This window comes from Rosa rugosa, chromosome 3, assembly GCF_958449725.1.
Source record: "Rosa rugosa chromosome 3, drRosRugo1.1, whole genome shotgun sequence".
NCBI lineage: Eukaryota > Viridiplantae > Streptophyta > Magnoliopsida > Rosales > Rosaceae > Rosa > Rosa rugosa.
The window spans coordinates 10,273,611-10,289,310 of NC_084822.1; the positions used below are offsets into that span (position 1 = coordinate 10,273,611).

At 41.6% G+C, this 15,700-nt stretch overlaps 2 protein-coding genes across 5 annotated transcripts; one reads left to right on the plus strand and one right to left on the minus strand.

Moving 5' to 3' along the window:
* Positions 1-1,178: 1,178 nt before the first annotated feature.
* On the minus strand, positions 1,179-6,048 carry LOC133735861 (uncharacterized). Of its 4 annotated transcripts, none has more exons than XM_062163297.1 (4): positions 4,263-4,499; positions 2,812-4,173; positions 2,043-2,393; positions 1,179-1,953 (listed from the first exon to the last, which is right to left on the minus strand). In XM_062163297.1, exons 2-4 carry the CDS (start codon positions 3,271-3,273, stop codon positions 1,438-1,440), a joined length of 1,329 nt encoding a protein of 442 aa, XP_062019281.1. In that variant the 5' UTR covers positions 3,274-4,173; positions 4,263-4,499; the 3' UTR covers positions 1,179-1,437. The 4 variants fall into 4 exon arrangements, with proteins under 4 accessions (XP_062019281.1, XP_062019283.1, XP_062019284.1 ...); XM_062163299.1 differs by having other exon boundaries at positions 2,543-4,173; XM_062163300.1 differs by having other exon boundaries at positions 2,700-4,173; positions 4,263-4,498.
* A 6,587-nt stretch (positions 6,049-12,635) lies between these two features.
* On the plus strand, positions 12,636-15,700 carry LOC133737186 (uncharacterized). The gene is made up of 4 exons (XM_062164794.1): positions 12,636-12,694; positions 13,659-13,720; positions 14,299-15,612; positions 15,693-15,700. Exons 3-4 carry the CDS (start codon positions 14,304-14,306, stop codon positions 15,698-15,700), a joined length of 1,317 nt encoding a protein of 438 aa, XP_062020778.1. The 5' UTR covers positions 12,636-12,694; positions 13,659-13,720; positions 14,299-14,303.

Genomic DNA, 15,700 nt, shown 5'->3' on the forward strand with positions numbered 1-15,700 from the left:
TTACAATGCCTGCAAGAAAATATGGGCAAAATAATTAGTCCTAAAATGGTCCTATGTTATCTCCAATCTGATATGCTGTAGCCATGTGATATCCATATCGCTGCCCAATATACTTAAAATTATCTTGGTTTGTACATGTATTAAATCAGTTTCACTTGAAACAATCAACTAAGACTAAAAGTAACACACTGTCCGCTTGCAGCTTTTTCCGGATTGGCTCAATCATTCTTGCCCTGCATGATGGGAGTGATGTATTCATGGAAGCTGCCAAGGTCTTCAAATATTCCGAGAAGGAGCTTGCAGCAAGTGTGTTCTTTGGATGTTTTGCTGTTTCATGGCTCATACTGCGGTTGATATACTTCCCCTTTTGGAGTTTTGGGTCATAAGCTCATCAAGGTCTGCTCTCATGGTAAATCATTTTATTATACCACATATAGATGTACGGTGGCTCCTCCCACTTATCTGTTCTTATGGTTGCTTTTTTACAGCTACGACCTTGTTAAGCACTTGGATTTGTCAAAGTCCTCTCATATAACACTGTACTGTGTTCAATACGATGTTACTGACGCTGCTTGTGTTCCACATATACTGGTGGGTTATGATATACTCAATGATTAGGCGACAACTGAATAATAGAGGAAAAGTTGGAGAAGATATAAGATCAGGTAAACCATATATACTGCTTACAAGTTTAAATTTTACAAAACCCCGTGCTGCTTATAATATTCAATTTCAGTAATTATATTATTATCTGTGGAAAGTATATACTCTCCACCGCTCACTCATTGGTTGAGTAATACTAGAAGCATTTAGGCTATGTTTGTTACATGGGACTATTATCCCCAAGCTTATTTCATATAATAGTCCAGGACTCTTCTAGCCTGGGATATGCTATGTTAATACATGACCCATGTTTGGTACTGCTTAGGACTAAAGAGCAGAATAGTGAAAATAGTCATATCCCATGTTTGTTAGGCTATGTTTGTTACATGGGACTATTATCCCCAAGCTTATTTCATATAATAGTCCAGGACTCTTCTAGCCTGGGATATGCTATGTTAATACATGACCCATGTTTGGTACTGCTTAGGACTAAAGAGCAGAATAGTGAAAATAGTCATATCCCATGTTTGTTAGTGTATTGGACTAAAAGTTGGTAATTTGCAGCAAAGTTCACATACAGCAAAATAATCATAGATTGAGAAGAGCAACCACAATCTACATACTTTGTAGTTAGTTTTTACACATCAACAAGTCCACCTATTAATACAACACAGTGATACACTGATTTAACATTCCACATGCTAATAATGTTCCATCTAGCAATTACAAAAATGAATGTTAATCTAGCAAAAGAAGGAACTTGTCCAACATGTGTTAAGGCAGCAACTGTTGTAGTTGTCCAAACAAAAAAAAGAACATATCTTGCAACAGCAGCTAGGTAGATCCTCTAGCAGTGCCCGCAAGCAAGTTCTCGACATACACTTTCCTCACTTCATCATCTAAGGACATGAACACAGATATGTTTTGGGGCTTATCCAAAATGATTTTAAATGCCTCAATTTGGTCTAGAACAGAAAGTCCCATTTTCTTAAGTTCCTTAGCAATATCAGATCGATCTTCATCACCTTTCACTATGGCATCAGTCACTGCTTGCATTCTTTTTCCAGATTCTTCAAACAATTTATCCAATGCAAGCATAATTTTATCTTCATCATTTCTTTTCCTCTTTTTCTGACTGACCTGAGATTGTCCAGTGCTATCTTGCCTCATTGACATGGGGCTTGTGTCATTCCCAATGCCTATATCATCTTCATTGTTGCTCTGCTCCTCCATCATATCAGCAGGGACCTCAGCCCCATCTCCAGTAGCACGGTCACTCCCAAAGATGGTAGCTAGTCTATCAAATAATGGATACTTCTTGTTTCTCCATCCCTTTGCCTTTTTGTTGTGCTATGACAGAAACAGAAAATGAATCGATCAAAGTGCAGCAATGAAATAAGTTAGCTTAAAAATCAAACTCAATGAAACTTCCTCATTACCTGCAAATACGTTTCCCATACTTCATTACTATCAACTTCAATGCACTTTTTGATATCATTCCATGCAAATCCACTCTTGTTCATCATGTCATAGATTATGCTATAATCTTTCTTAAGTTTCTTCAACTTTGACTCAATATGTGGACTTGCCTTCAGATTGGAATTGGGACATAAAAGATTTAAAGCATTCTCTATTTTGATTAAAGTACCAGATTTGAAACTACCAGTGTCGTAGCGTTGTCCTCCAGCAATAATTCCGTCAAGAACATTCAACAAAGACTCTTCTTCAAAGCTGGTCCATACACGTCTTGACTTCCCTTGCTCTGTATTTTCATCACCACTTTCCATTTTCTAAAAAAATCAACATGACATGGTCAAGGAAACATAAACATGATTATCTAAAGAGCATAAGTGGTAAATGGCTGTGTCTAGGTTCCTCTTAGGTAAGAAAAAGGATTTTAACAAAAACTTCGTCAAGAACTAATTGATTTAATTCTTACCACCAAAATCAAATCCTTCTGAATTTGCATTTTCAGTACAGTTACTAAAGAAGGATTTGTGCATCAATTCAAAATGTGGAAATTAGAAGATCAATATTGAGATTTTTCTTGCCTAAGACGAGACACAGCAATTCACATCAACTTGGACATCACATACCTACAGAAAAGCTATATCTCATACGCATATAGACTCAAATAATACACTCATACGCATATAGACTCAAAGCTTAGAGTAGCATCTATTATTGTAAAGCATAGTACAAGCACACATTGTCTCTAGGCTCCCCGTCTTGCTCCACCAATAAGAGCAACATAATTTGCCTTCGATCCATATCTAAGATTTCACAGTAACATCCAAAATCAATGAAAACAACCAGAAGAAGTTTTTTGGAGCAAGTTTTCACAGTAGCATCTGTTATTGTAAAGCAATTAATATGCGTAGAAAAAACATATAGAGGAAAGGGAAAAGGAAGACAACAAAAGGTAAAAGGGAGACAGCAAAAGGAGAAAGGAGAAAAGCAAAAGAGGAAAAAGAGGGAAGCAAAACGGAAAAGAGGGAAAAGAAGGAGACAGCAAAAAGGAGAAAGGAGAAAAACAAAAGAGGAAAAAGAGGGAAGTAAAACGGAAAAGAGGGAAAAGAAGGAGACAGCAAAAAGGAGAAAGTGCAAAAAGAGTGGTTGCACTGCATCCATTCGAACAATCCACAATATAGAAATGCAATCACTCCCCATTATGCAGCATAGTAGATTCCCAAACAATTGAACACGCAGATTGTTTCTCTCTTTACAGAAGATAACAATAACATCACCAAGCTACATATCACGAGAGTAGATTTACAAAAGAAACTCAATAAACAAACCCATGTTTATTCTCAAGTAGAAAAACACTCAACAGATGGTTGAAGCAACTGGAATTGATCCTTAGTACTTAGTAGAAAAACACTCCTAAGAATTAAAATGCATTAGTGTTCACAACAAATCAAAAACTATATAAATAATGATCCTTAGTACTTATTAGATGTATTTAAAGCATTCCGTCAATGATTTATTCTCTTGAAGCTCTTGCATCCCTTGCAGCCCTTGCATCCCTTGCATCCCTTGCAGCTCTTGCATCCCTTGCAGCCCTTGCAGCCCTTGCAGCCCTTGCAGCAGCACCTGAAACCCCTGTATCTCCGGCAGCCCTTACAACCCTTCTTCCCGTCCATTCATTATGCATTTGTGAAGCTAATTCATTCCTCCAAGTAGTCCATTGATTAGACGCTTCAACCGTGCCAACTACATCAACTTCTTCCCCATTTTGAGCATCTAATTCACATACTGCATACTCCATCGGATCAATGGACATTTCTCTCCTAATAAAATTATGTAAAAGACAACAAACCGTAATTATGCGGCATTGTGTCTTTATTGGATAAAATGATGGACTCCTTAGTATTCCCCACCTTCCTTTTAGCATTCCAAAACACCGTTCTATGACATTTCTTGCCTTCGAATGCTTCATATTAAAATATTCCACATGATCCCTAGGCATATTTCTTTCATCCCATTCTGATAAATGATACCTTGTTCCTCTATATGGTGCAAGAAATCCTTCACCATTTGTGTAACCCCCATCTACAAGGTAATAATAACCTAATAGCCAAAATAAAAATTCCTATTAGTGTGTGAAAGGCACATAAACTGCATTAATTTAATCTACACAACTAATCCAATAGCCTTACCAGTGGGAACTCTTAATCCATTCGGCCTAGTCACTGCATCGTGAAGAACTCTAGAGTCCGATGCCGATCCCTCCCAACCCGGTAAGACAAATATGAACTGCATATCACGAGAACAAGCAGCTAACACATTTGTAGCAACTTCACCCTTTCTTGTACGGTATCTTGGCTTGTCAATTGCAGGTACACGCACTCTAATGTAAGTTCCATCTAGTGCCCCCAAGTAATTCTATTACAAAATATATATATTCATGAAGTTTATAAACTGCATATATAGAGATGAACCTTTAACAATCAGAAAAGGCATAACTGGAGTCCCTAAAAAAACTAACCTTAAAGCACTTCCATCTACGATCTGTGCAGTCAGCAAGTACCGGATCAGGTACCCTCAACAAACTACCTTGCAATCGTAAAACACCTTGTAGTATAGAATGGAAATACCTACTAATAGTCTCTCCAGATCGAAAAAATCTACCTCTAATAGTACGATTCTTCACATGATGTGAAAGTATATGTAAAAACATACATACTTGCTCTTCCACAGACACCAAACCATCACTCTTTATCTTTCCATCTGTGCGAAGCAGTTCACACAAAAGGCCAAAAGCCCTTCTATCCATTCTTAATTCGTGTACACATTCAGTGTCACTATTACCTATAATATTATCTAGATAACTCAAACGAGTCTCACGTCTAACGAATGAACGATTATTTAGAGCATGTCTTTCAGCACGTCTTCGTCTCAAATTAAACATCAGTAGCACAAGCATAGTACAAGCACACATTGTCTCTAGGTGCCACAACTCCACCAATAAGAGCAACATAATTTGCCTTCGATCCATATCTAAGATTTCACAGTAACATCCAAAATCAATGAAAACAACCAACCAAAGAAGAAGTTTTTTGGAGCAAGTTTTCACAGTAGCGTCTGTTATTGTAAAGCAATTAATATGTGTAGAAAATACATATCTGATGGAGCAAGTTTTTCCTTCTTTTATCTGAATTAAATTAATCTTTTACAAGAAGGAGAAAACATATAGACGGAAGGGAAAAGGAAGACAACAAAAGGTAAAAGGGAGACAACAAAAGGAGAAAGGAGAAAAACAAAAGAGGAAAAAGAGGGAAGCAAAACGGAAAAGAGGGAAAAGAAGGAGACAGCAAAAAGGAGAGAAAAACAAAAGAGGAAAAAGAGGGAAGCAAAACGGAAAAGAGGGAAAAGAAGAAGGCAGCAAAAAGGAGAAAGGAGAAAAATAAAACACAGACGTTGTTAAAAGAAGAAGAAAAAACCAGTCTTGAAATTGATCAATTCTTAGCAAATCAAGCTACCCAGACACCAATTGTTAGAACCCATAAACAATTGTTCATAGAAAATCAATCCATAGTTTTCAATTTAACAAATCACAGTAGATACACAAGAAGAAGAAGCTAGAAGGGGTCGAAGGGAAGAGGGAATCAGAATCAAAGCAAAAGGAGCATGAGAGAGAAGAAATTGAACCTGGATGAGCAGTTCAAGGAGGATGAAGCTTGATCGAGAGTGAAGAGATGAGGCTGAAGCGCGAAAGAGATGGAGAGGCGAGGCTGAAGCGCGCGAAAGGGATGGAGAGACTAATGAGCGTTGTTGAAGCCCTTGCTTCCACAGTCCGGTGAGATTTGGGGGTTCTATGTAAGAAGGTTGGGAGCTGATGCGGGGACTCCACAATCTCATTTAATTGGGTCCTCATGTGTGCCAAACATGGGATAAGTCTTACTTAATAAAATAAGCTACTCCAATCCAGTCCAATCCCACGTAACAAACATAGCCTTAGTATGTTATGCAAGGAAATTCTTCAACACCATGTTTGGTACCACTTGTCCATACAAAACTGGTTGTCACTGATTTTGAGGTGTGGAAATAGCTTTCTCCGGAAATGGGAATATGGCTTTTTGGCTTAATATGTCTCTCTTTGCATACTTTGTATTAGCCTCAGCTTGGTCCCCTGGGCTGCTCTTTGTATGGTTGTATAGTGAATGGGTCCCAAATGACATAATTAATATTAGGATTTGTTTGATTAGTGTTTCAATTTTTCAGTCAAGTCTTGTTCTTCATTCATTATACTCGGACCTACCTTGTTGTGTTGTTGAGACCATATGTGACAACTACTCTCATGGAAGGTCAAACACATTTTAACAGTGAATACCTGTTCGTAGGCTTGGCTAATAAACACAATTCTACTGCTAAGCCTGGAATGACTGTTGTGTGTCAAAGAATAAATCATTTTTTAACATTATTGTTAGAACCACAGATTCTTTGCATATCTCTTCCTCAAATCAAGCTTCAGTTACAACAACCAAATCTCCAGCTTGATATTGCTATTATCAAGGATCTGTTATGGCTAGAGTTTAGCATCAGTTACAAGGCTAGGATTGAGCAGCTTGATATTGTTGTAATTACAGTTGAATGCTTAATTTTTATAAATGTAACCATGTATGCTGCTATATATTGTAAAGAGTGCAATTGCACAAATCAATGAAAATCAATTTCTTCATGGTATCAGACTAGGTCTAGGATCCTAACCTATATTTCCTTTCCTCCTCTTCCTTATGTGTCTTCTTTCTTGTCATCCATGGCTGCTTCATCCTCTTCCAACATCCCTACCCCTACCCCTACCTAAAACACTTCTCAGTTCATCAAACTTAATGAAACCAATTACTTAGTATGGCTATGACAGATCAAACCTTACCTCCGTGGTGCAAATCTCTGGGGCTATGTGGATGGAACCATTCAAGAGCCAGACACCACCATCACCACTCCTGCCACCAACGACACTCTGGCTAAGACTTCCAACACCCCTACCCCTACCCCTACGCCTACCCAAAACACTTCTCAGTTCATCAAACTTAATGAAACCAATTACTTAGTATGGCTATGACAGATCAAACCTTACCTCCGTGGTGCAAATCTCTGGGGCTATGTGGATGGAACAATTCAAGAGCCAGACGCCACCATCACCACTTCTGCCACCAACGACTCTCTGGCTAAGACTATTTCCAATCCTGAGCATGCCAAATGGGTAACAGTTGATCAACAAATTGTGAGCATTCTCAATACTTCCTTAACTGAAAACATTGCTCGTCTTACTGTTGGATTCGACACTTCCAAATCCATCTGGGACTGCTTGTCTGGCCATTTTGTTCAAAAGTCTGTTGCCAGTGCTACAAGTCTCAAGCTTCAGCTATTCGATCTCCAAAAGGGCACCCAAATTGTTGATGCGTATCTCTAACAAGCAAAGTCAATTGCTGACTCTCTGGCCTCCATCAATCAACCAGTATTTGATGCCGATCTTGTCGTAGCCACACTCCATGGCATTGGTCAAGAATACCTCATGCTGCGTATGGCGCTTGCCCAGTCTACGCTCCCTGATTTTTCTGATCTTCGTGCAAGGATCTTAGCCTTCGAAGCCCAGCAAAATGTCCTTCCCTCTGATTCTCATGCTTCGGCCTTGTTTCATCACGGTTCCGCCACTAACGCCTAGCCCTGTGGCTTCACCATCGAAGCCTAGCCCCAATTTGGCACCGATCTCCAGTCCCGTGGTCCTCCGCAGCGCCGTGACGAACGTCGCTCCTTCACCGGCGGTCGCCACTACCAGAGCCGTCTTGGAGGTGCGTCTCGTCTTTTCTCCACTGTGCCATCGCAGCCCGTGTTTCCCCAACACGGGTTTTCTTCTTCGTGGCCAGCACATCCTAATTGGCAAAGTGGGATTTTAGGCCCAGGTCCACAGTGGTGTCCGAATTGTCACACAAATCAGCATCATCTCTCTCAATGTCCACATCGTTTCGCTGACCCAACCACTGCCCCTCCCTTTGCTGGTGCACATTTTTTGGGTGATCCCAATTGGTATCCTGATACTGGCGCTACTCATCACATGACGGCAATGCCACTTCAAAATTCTCAACCTTATGGTGGTCCTTATAACGTTTATATGGGTAATGGTGATTCTATGTCTGTCACTCATTCTGGTAACCTTCCATTCTCTGTAGGCAATTCTAAATTCTCCATAGAAAATGTCTTGCGTATTCCTTCCATTCGTAAAAATCTCTTATCTGTTGCTCACTTCACTAAGGATAATCTTGTCTTTTTCTTATTTGCTCCTGATTTTTATCAAATTCGTTGCTTACGCATTGGTTGTCTCCTTTTTCAGGGCCCTTGTAAAAATGGGCTATATCCCGTTCTTTTGTTGTTCGACTCAACAATTCCTCATGCTCTCACAATCGTTCATTCCTCTCTCTGGCATAACCGTCTGGGCCATCCTTCTGCTGATGTCTTAGATTCTCTAAAGTCAACTCTTGGTTTCCCTTCTCATTTTCGTAATTTTTGTCATGATTGTGCACTTAGCAAATCACACCAATTACCTTTTCCATCCAATAATGTATTTGCTTCCGAACTTTTTCATATTATTCATAGTGATGTGTGGATGTCTCCTCTGTTGTCGGTCAGTGGCTTTAAATACTATGTTGTGTTCACTGATGAATTCTCACGTTATACATGGATATATCCAATGCGCCGCAAAAATGAGGTTCTATCACATTTTCAAACTCTTGTTGTCATGATTCGGAATATTTTTAATGGGGCTATTAAATTCCTTCAGAGTGATGATGGAACAAAATATATGAATAATGCCTTTTCTCATTTTTGCAAGTCTTTGGGAATACAACAAAGATTCTCATGTCCACATACATTGCAACAAAATGGCCTCACTGAATGCAAACACCGCCACATTGCCACCATGACCCGTACTCTTCTCCTTACATCTGGGGTTCCTCAAAATTTATGGGTAGAAGTAGCCTTAACCTCTGTTCATATTATTAATTTACTTCCTACTCCTGTCCTAAATTGGTCTACTCCTCATTCTCGACTTTATGGCACTCCTCCATCCTACTCCTCTCTCCGTGTCTTTGGTTGCTCTTGTTTTCCTCATTTAGGTTCCTATATTTCCAATAAACTGTCCAGTAAAAGTGTCGAGTGTGTCTTTTTAGGATACAGCCCTAATCATAAGGGCTATAGGTGTCTTCATCCCCAAACAGGTCGAGTCTATGTGTTCCATCATGTTTTATTTAACGAAAATTCTTTTCCGTTTAAAGATTTACAGGTACAGACTACCGCTGATCCACTAGATTTTGTGCTATTGTCTAGCCCAGTTCCTCCGCAGGCCCACCTGCCGAGCCCATTGTCATCCCCATCTGACATGGGCCCATCTCAGTCTCCTTCTCCCAATGGACAAATTCCTTCTCATTCTGACCGAGTTGACTTTTCAACTTCCATCTCCACGATGCCAACGTCACCTGCAACTCACCCAATTCCACCAGTGATTCACGACCGCCTCATCTCCTCACTGCCGGCCCCGCGACTTCCGACCGACGCCATTCCTTCTGAGCCCGTGCTCCCACAGTCTTCCCATGCTCGTCCCGTCATCCAGTATGCTGGTCGCCATTCTACTACGGCGATTCAGTCTGTTCCAGCCCCAACGAACCCTACTGCATCTTCCGTCACCGGTCCAAACTCTGCGACCCCAGTCTCGTCCTCTGCCGCCAGTCCCTCATCCGGGCCTCCACTTCCCTGTCCTTCCTCCGCGACCCAAGTCGCGCCGGCTCCCATTCCTCCACCCAACGCTCCTCTCCCGCAGGTTTCTGTTCCGCCGCCAGCAGCCGCACCTAACGCGGCTTAACTCGCTGCAGCACCTCCTCCCCAACACAGTATGGTGACCCGTCTCCGTGACGGGATTGTTCAGCCCCGACAACAGACCAATGGCACGGTTCGCTATCCTGTACCTCGCGCTCTCATCTCCTTGGTTGAACTTGCAAAACCCTCCTGTTACTCCCAGGCTTCCCAAAAATCAGAATGGCTTTAGGCCATGACAGAAGAAATGACAGAAGAAATCAATGCACTGCTCAAAAACAACACATGGACCCTTGTGCCCCCCTCTCCTTCTCAGAATGCAGTAGGTTGCAAATGGGTCTTCTGTATCAAGAGGAAATCAGATGGCTCTGTTGAAAGGTACAAGGCCCGTCTTGTTGCCAAAGGCTTCCATCAACAACAAGGTATCGATTATGATGAAACATTTAGTCTTGTTATTAAGCTTGCAACTATTCGTACTATGATTACTATTGTTGTTTCACGAAGTTGGCCTCTCAGGCAATTAGATATCAAGAATGCCTTCCTTCATGGCATTCTTAAGGAAGATGTGTTCATGGTACAATCTCCTGGCTTTGTTGATCCTTTATAACCCCACCATATCTGCAAACTTAACAAAGCACTTTATGGGTTGAAACAAGCACCACATGCTTGGTTCCATCGTATGAGCACATTTCTATTATCTGCTGGTTTCACTCAGAGTCTTGCAGACCCATCTCTCTTTATTTATCGCCATGGTCCACATATTATCTATTTTCTCTTATATGTTGATGACATTGTGGTGACTGGGAGTAATGACCATCTTCTTCAGAGCTTTGTACAGTGTCTTGGGCGAGGTTTTGACATCAAGGACCTAGGTCCCCTTCATTATTTTCTTGGCTTACAGGTTACTACTCATCAGCATGGGCTACACATAAATCAGCTTAAATATGCTCATGATATTCTCTCTAAGCATGATCTTTTGTTGAGCAAGCCTGTCAGTACACCAATGTCTGCCAAGTCTGATCTTACTGCTACTGATGGACCACTTCTTGAACATCCTACAACTTTTCGGGAATTGGTTGGATCATTACAGTATCTTACTATAACTCGTCCTGACATTGCATTTGTAGTAAACTTGGTGTCTCAGTTCATGAGTCAGCCGCGTGTACCACATCTCATTGCTGCCAAACGCATTCTCCGATATGTTAAGGGCACTCTTGGACATGTATTACTCTTTAAACCTCAACGTCAGCCTGTTAATCTCTCAGCCTATTCTGATGCTGATTGGGCTGGTTGTCCAACCACTAGGCATTCCACTTTTGGCTATCTCGTGTAACTTGGCTCAAATCTCATCTCTTGGTGCTCTAGAAAGCAGCCTTCCATAGCTTGCTCCAGCGCCGAGAGTGAATACCGCTCCCTTGCTCATGCTTGTGCAGACACAATGTGGTTAGGCTATCTTCTCTATGAACTTGGTGCTAATATTCAGTTTCTTGTGTTATTGCATTGTGATAATTTGAGCACAACATATGTTACGTCCCGAACCTAGAATTAACGGTTTACGCACTATTTGGACGGTAATTGTCGAATACTTTCAATTTTCTTTTCTTTTTATCGATATTTAGTGGCCCTAAAAGTTGACTTTTTGTTCGGGTCAAAATTTGAAGAAATGTTCATCATGAAAGTTGTAGGGGACGTTAAACCGAGCGCGTGCATATGTGGTGCGTAAAAATTGGACTTAGTATGTGAAAGTTATGGCCAAAAATGTAAGAGTTACTGTTCATGGTAATTAATATATAAATGGAAGTTACTGTTGGTAGATTTCCATTTTCGGAAATCTACCTAGCCCCGGTAACTCTTTCTTCTTCTTCCCCCGATTCTTCCTCCCCCTTTCGGCCCGATCCTTCCTCCTCCGAATTCCTCCGTTTCCGGCCACCCCACGACGAAACCCAGACACCCTAGGCTCGCCTCTTCCTTCTGGTCACACCCATGGTGGTATTTCTCGGTGTCTCGACCGGAGGAGCTCGGAACTGAACCAAGAAGATCACTGTAGCAGTTTTGGTTTTTCGGCGATTTCCGGCGATACTGGCCATCTCCGGCCACCAAACCGGCGTCGAAGGTTCGGTTTTCATCACTGATCATTTCCCCTATGGCCTTGTATCGTGATTTATTGTGTAGGAGTCGAATTGACGAAATGAAATTCTAGGGTTCTTAGGAATTTCTGGGTTTGTGTTCATCAAATGATTTCGGCCGTATTTAATTGTTATTTGGATGTGTTGTAGTTGAAGAAATTAATCAGTGGGTTGAGTTGTAGCTATACATGGAATTTGGTAGCCGGTGGTGGAGGTTGGTACCGGCGCGTGGGTGCCACGCGCCGCCACTGTTGGTGGCACGTGAGACTGTGTTTGGCCAGTCTTTAACTTCTGTTGTTGAGCTAAATAGTTAATTATACATTTAGTTTCATAATTGCAGCTTTGGGATAGAATTGGAGATGGAATGAACATGGATTTTGATGTTGTTCAATGGTGGAATTGTTAATTGAATTGCGAGGAATCCATCCATCGGATTTCCTCGATTCGGCCCTAAAGCCCATACATTAAGGGAATAACATTAGTGAAGGAGATTGGGAGGTTTTGGGCAAATATATTTAATGTTAGGGTTTGGTTTTACTTATCGTAATTTAGTTTTCCATCCAGTAATTATGGATTTACGAGCGTTATATTGTACAGGACGTGAGGAGGATTCCCTCGAGGAGGGTTCGGATCGACGACAGGCTTAGCTGTACACTGTGAGTGGACTTTTGTTTTAAATAAGTGATGCATGCATTTATTTTACTAAAGTATTTTCTATTTAATTAACCTATTATTTTCCGAGCATATGAATTGATTTTTGGAATTTGATTACGATTTATCTCGTGGATTTGTTTCCAATGATGATTTTTGTGAAGTATTATGATTTATACCGGTTGTGAGTTTCGGTTATTAAGTTGTTATACTCGGATTCGAATTTATATTTGATGTGGACTTTCGACGAATTGTTTTCGATGTGATTTCCGGATTTATATTATTTATATTATATTTATATTCGTTGATTCGAGACTTTATTTGCAAATTGAATTTTGTTGGAGTAAATCTCCATGTTTATTTATTGATTATCGATTTTGGCATTGGGAATGCCTCATTGACCATCTACTTATTCCTTTAGCGTGTGGGACGCGTTGTTAATTTATACGATTCTACGAGAATTTCTGGGTACGGTTGGGAATCGTACCCGTGTTTTCTTTATTCGTGGGACATGGGGAAGCCTTAAGGATTTATTGGATTTTAATAGTTTTTACCCGCCATACCTGGGTCGTTATATTTTATTGCTAGCTAGCCTATTAGTACTCCTCCCTGCTTACTATGTGTTTGTGGGTGAGTAAGAGCAGAGCATGGGATGCTCCAGAGTGTGGGACACTCCGACCCGAGCCTGGGAGGCTCCCTTCTTTCGTATGGTGAAATTTCTTCCCCATATTTTACCATTACTTGACTAGCGGGGCTAGTCCGATTTCTTTTAACCAGCGGGGCTGGTATGTTTTTCACGAGTTTAAATTTAAAGAAATACGTTTTATTAATGTTGCATGCATCGAGATTTTATAATTTAAATTTGTGGGAAAGTATAAACTTATCTTCCTTTATACTTATTTATTTTGTCCACTCACGCTAACGTTTTTATGTACTTTCCCCCTGGGCCCTTTGGTTTCAATTGCCCAGATCGCAGCGTTGCTGACCGGCTTAGGAGTGGAGGCTAGCACCACCTTTGCCATCTATCCTCAGTAGGTTATTTATTAACCTACTTTATGTATTATATTTCGAGTATGATCTTTAGATTGCTCTGATTACTTAAAAGGGTGGATTTATACATTTGTATAATTATGTGTGTATGAGAGTTGTATAATATTGGAGGAAGTTGAATGACTTGATTTGCTGGGTTGTAATCTATATAAGTAGTTCGATGTTTACACTTGGAAATTGCGGATTGTTGCTTGGTAGCAGGGTGGCTTCAAGCATAGAAATTGTTATACTTGGAGTGTTTTCAGTAGGTTTAGGGTTGTCCATTTTTAGGGGAGGTTCTGTCGAATTTTCCCGAAAAGTGGGCCCCGCAGGTCCATCTCGGAGTTAGGAGGGAAATTCCGGGGTGGGTCCTGACAGTTGGTATCAGAGCATTAGGTTTTCCGTTTCCTGTCAATTATACTACTTTATATATTTGAGGACGTCTAGTATCTTCCGAGTGATGGCCCGACCGCGGCGGATCCCCATCATGTGCTCTTCGATGCTAGTATGTTCTTCAAGTGTATAGGGTAGTTATCTTAGTGTCTTTGATGTGAGCTATCTAATTCTTTTTCAATCTCAGGTGCTATGCCTCTTAGACGCCGAAATCGCGGGGAGACCCCTCCCATTCCAGGAGATGAGAATGTTCCTGGAGGAATAGCGGAAGCCTTGGGTCGTATTGTTCAACAGTTGACTGCAGCGCTGCCGGGCTCCAGAACCGATTTTACCATGGAGCGAGCGAAGAAGCATGGAGCTTATAGCTTCTCCCATGCTCCTGATGCTTTGGATGCCCAAAATTGGTTGAACAAAATGGAGAGGGTCTTTACTCAGATTCATTGCCCAGAGGACCGAAAGGTGGGTTTAGCAGTGGATTTTCTTGATGGTGTGGCTTTTGATTGGTGGAATATGATTAGCAGGGATTTAGAGAATGATGGCCCAATCACTTGGGAACAGTTCAAGGGACATTTTACTGAGCGGTATTATGGTACAGCTATCCGTGACAGGATGAAGTATGAGTTCTTACATCTAGAGAAAGGGGACAAGACTGTGATGGAGTTTGAGCAGCGGTTCACCCAGCTAGCCCAGTTTGTGCCTGATCTAGTTGGCACTGAGAGAGAGCGGATCTATAGGTTTGTTGATGGATTGGGGGGTAAGTATCGTGAGCAGTTGACAGGAGTGCCATTTGATAATTATTCTGATGCAGTTAATGCTGCTCTGCGACTTGAGACCATGTATCTGTCTGGTGTCCGACCTCGAGATTTGGGTGGTCCCAGTCAGGGTCCATCCAAGAAGGCTGCTTCTACCTCTGGGTCCGGATCTTCAGTAGGCAGTGGACAGAGTAGTGGATCTAGTGCCGGATCTCGTTTTAGACGCGGGGGGCGTATCAGGAGATTCACTCGGGGACAGTTTGGTGGACGCCAGTTTGGGCAGAGCAGGGCTGGTTCTAGTAGTCAGCACAGGACTCCAGCTAGTCAACCAGCCCAGTTTGGGCAATACCAGCCAGTTGGGTGCTTTGAGTGTGGACAGCAGGGCCACTTTAGGAGGGATTGCCCTCTATTGACCCAGAGAGTTGCATCTACCCCTTTTCAGACCGCTGGTCAGTCATTTGCCGGTACATCTACTGGTGGTACCGTTGCTTCTACTAGCGGTGCCCGTATCAATTCAGCAGCTCGTGGCAGCCCGCAGCGGGGTAGGGGTCAGAGAGGACGTCCCACCACTCATGCTAGGTTACATGCCATGACTCAGCAGGAGGGTCGCGACTCACCAGATGTTATTATTGGTACGTTGTCTGTTTTTGGTCAGCCTGCTTATACTTTAATTGATCCTGGTGCTTCACATTCTTTTATGTCGAGTAGATTTGCATGCTTTGCGAATGTGCCATCATCGCTCCTTATTGGTGAGTGGTATGTATTATTGCCTGCGGGAGCGTCACTTAAGATAGAGTGGGTTTTTAGAGGTTGTGGTGTTTTGATTGAGGGTGTTAA

What these genes read in the sequence shown, in the direction of transcription:
- LOC133737186 (XM_062164794.1), top strand. Translation starts at nt 14,304, where the DNA reads ATGCCTCTTAGACGCCGAAATCGCGGGGAGACCCCTCCCATTCCAGGA.
- LOC133735861 (XM_062163297.1), bottom strand. Translation starts at nt 3,273, where the DNA reads ATGGGGAGTGATTGCATTTCTATATTGTGGATTGTTCGAATGGATGCA. An exon ending in ACGGGGAGCCTAGAGACAAT is followed by an intron (nt 2,394 to 2,811) that starts GTGTGCTTGTAC and finishes TGATTTTTTTAG; the next exon opens with AAAATGGAAAGTGGTGATGA. An exon ending in TATGGGAAACGTATTTGCAG is followed by an intron (nt 1,954 to 2,042) that starts GTAATGAGGAAG and finishes TTTCTGTCATAG; the next exon opens with CACAACAAAAAGGCAAAGGG.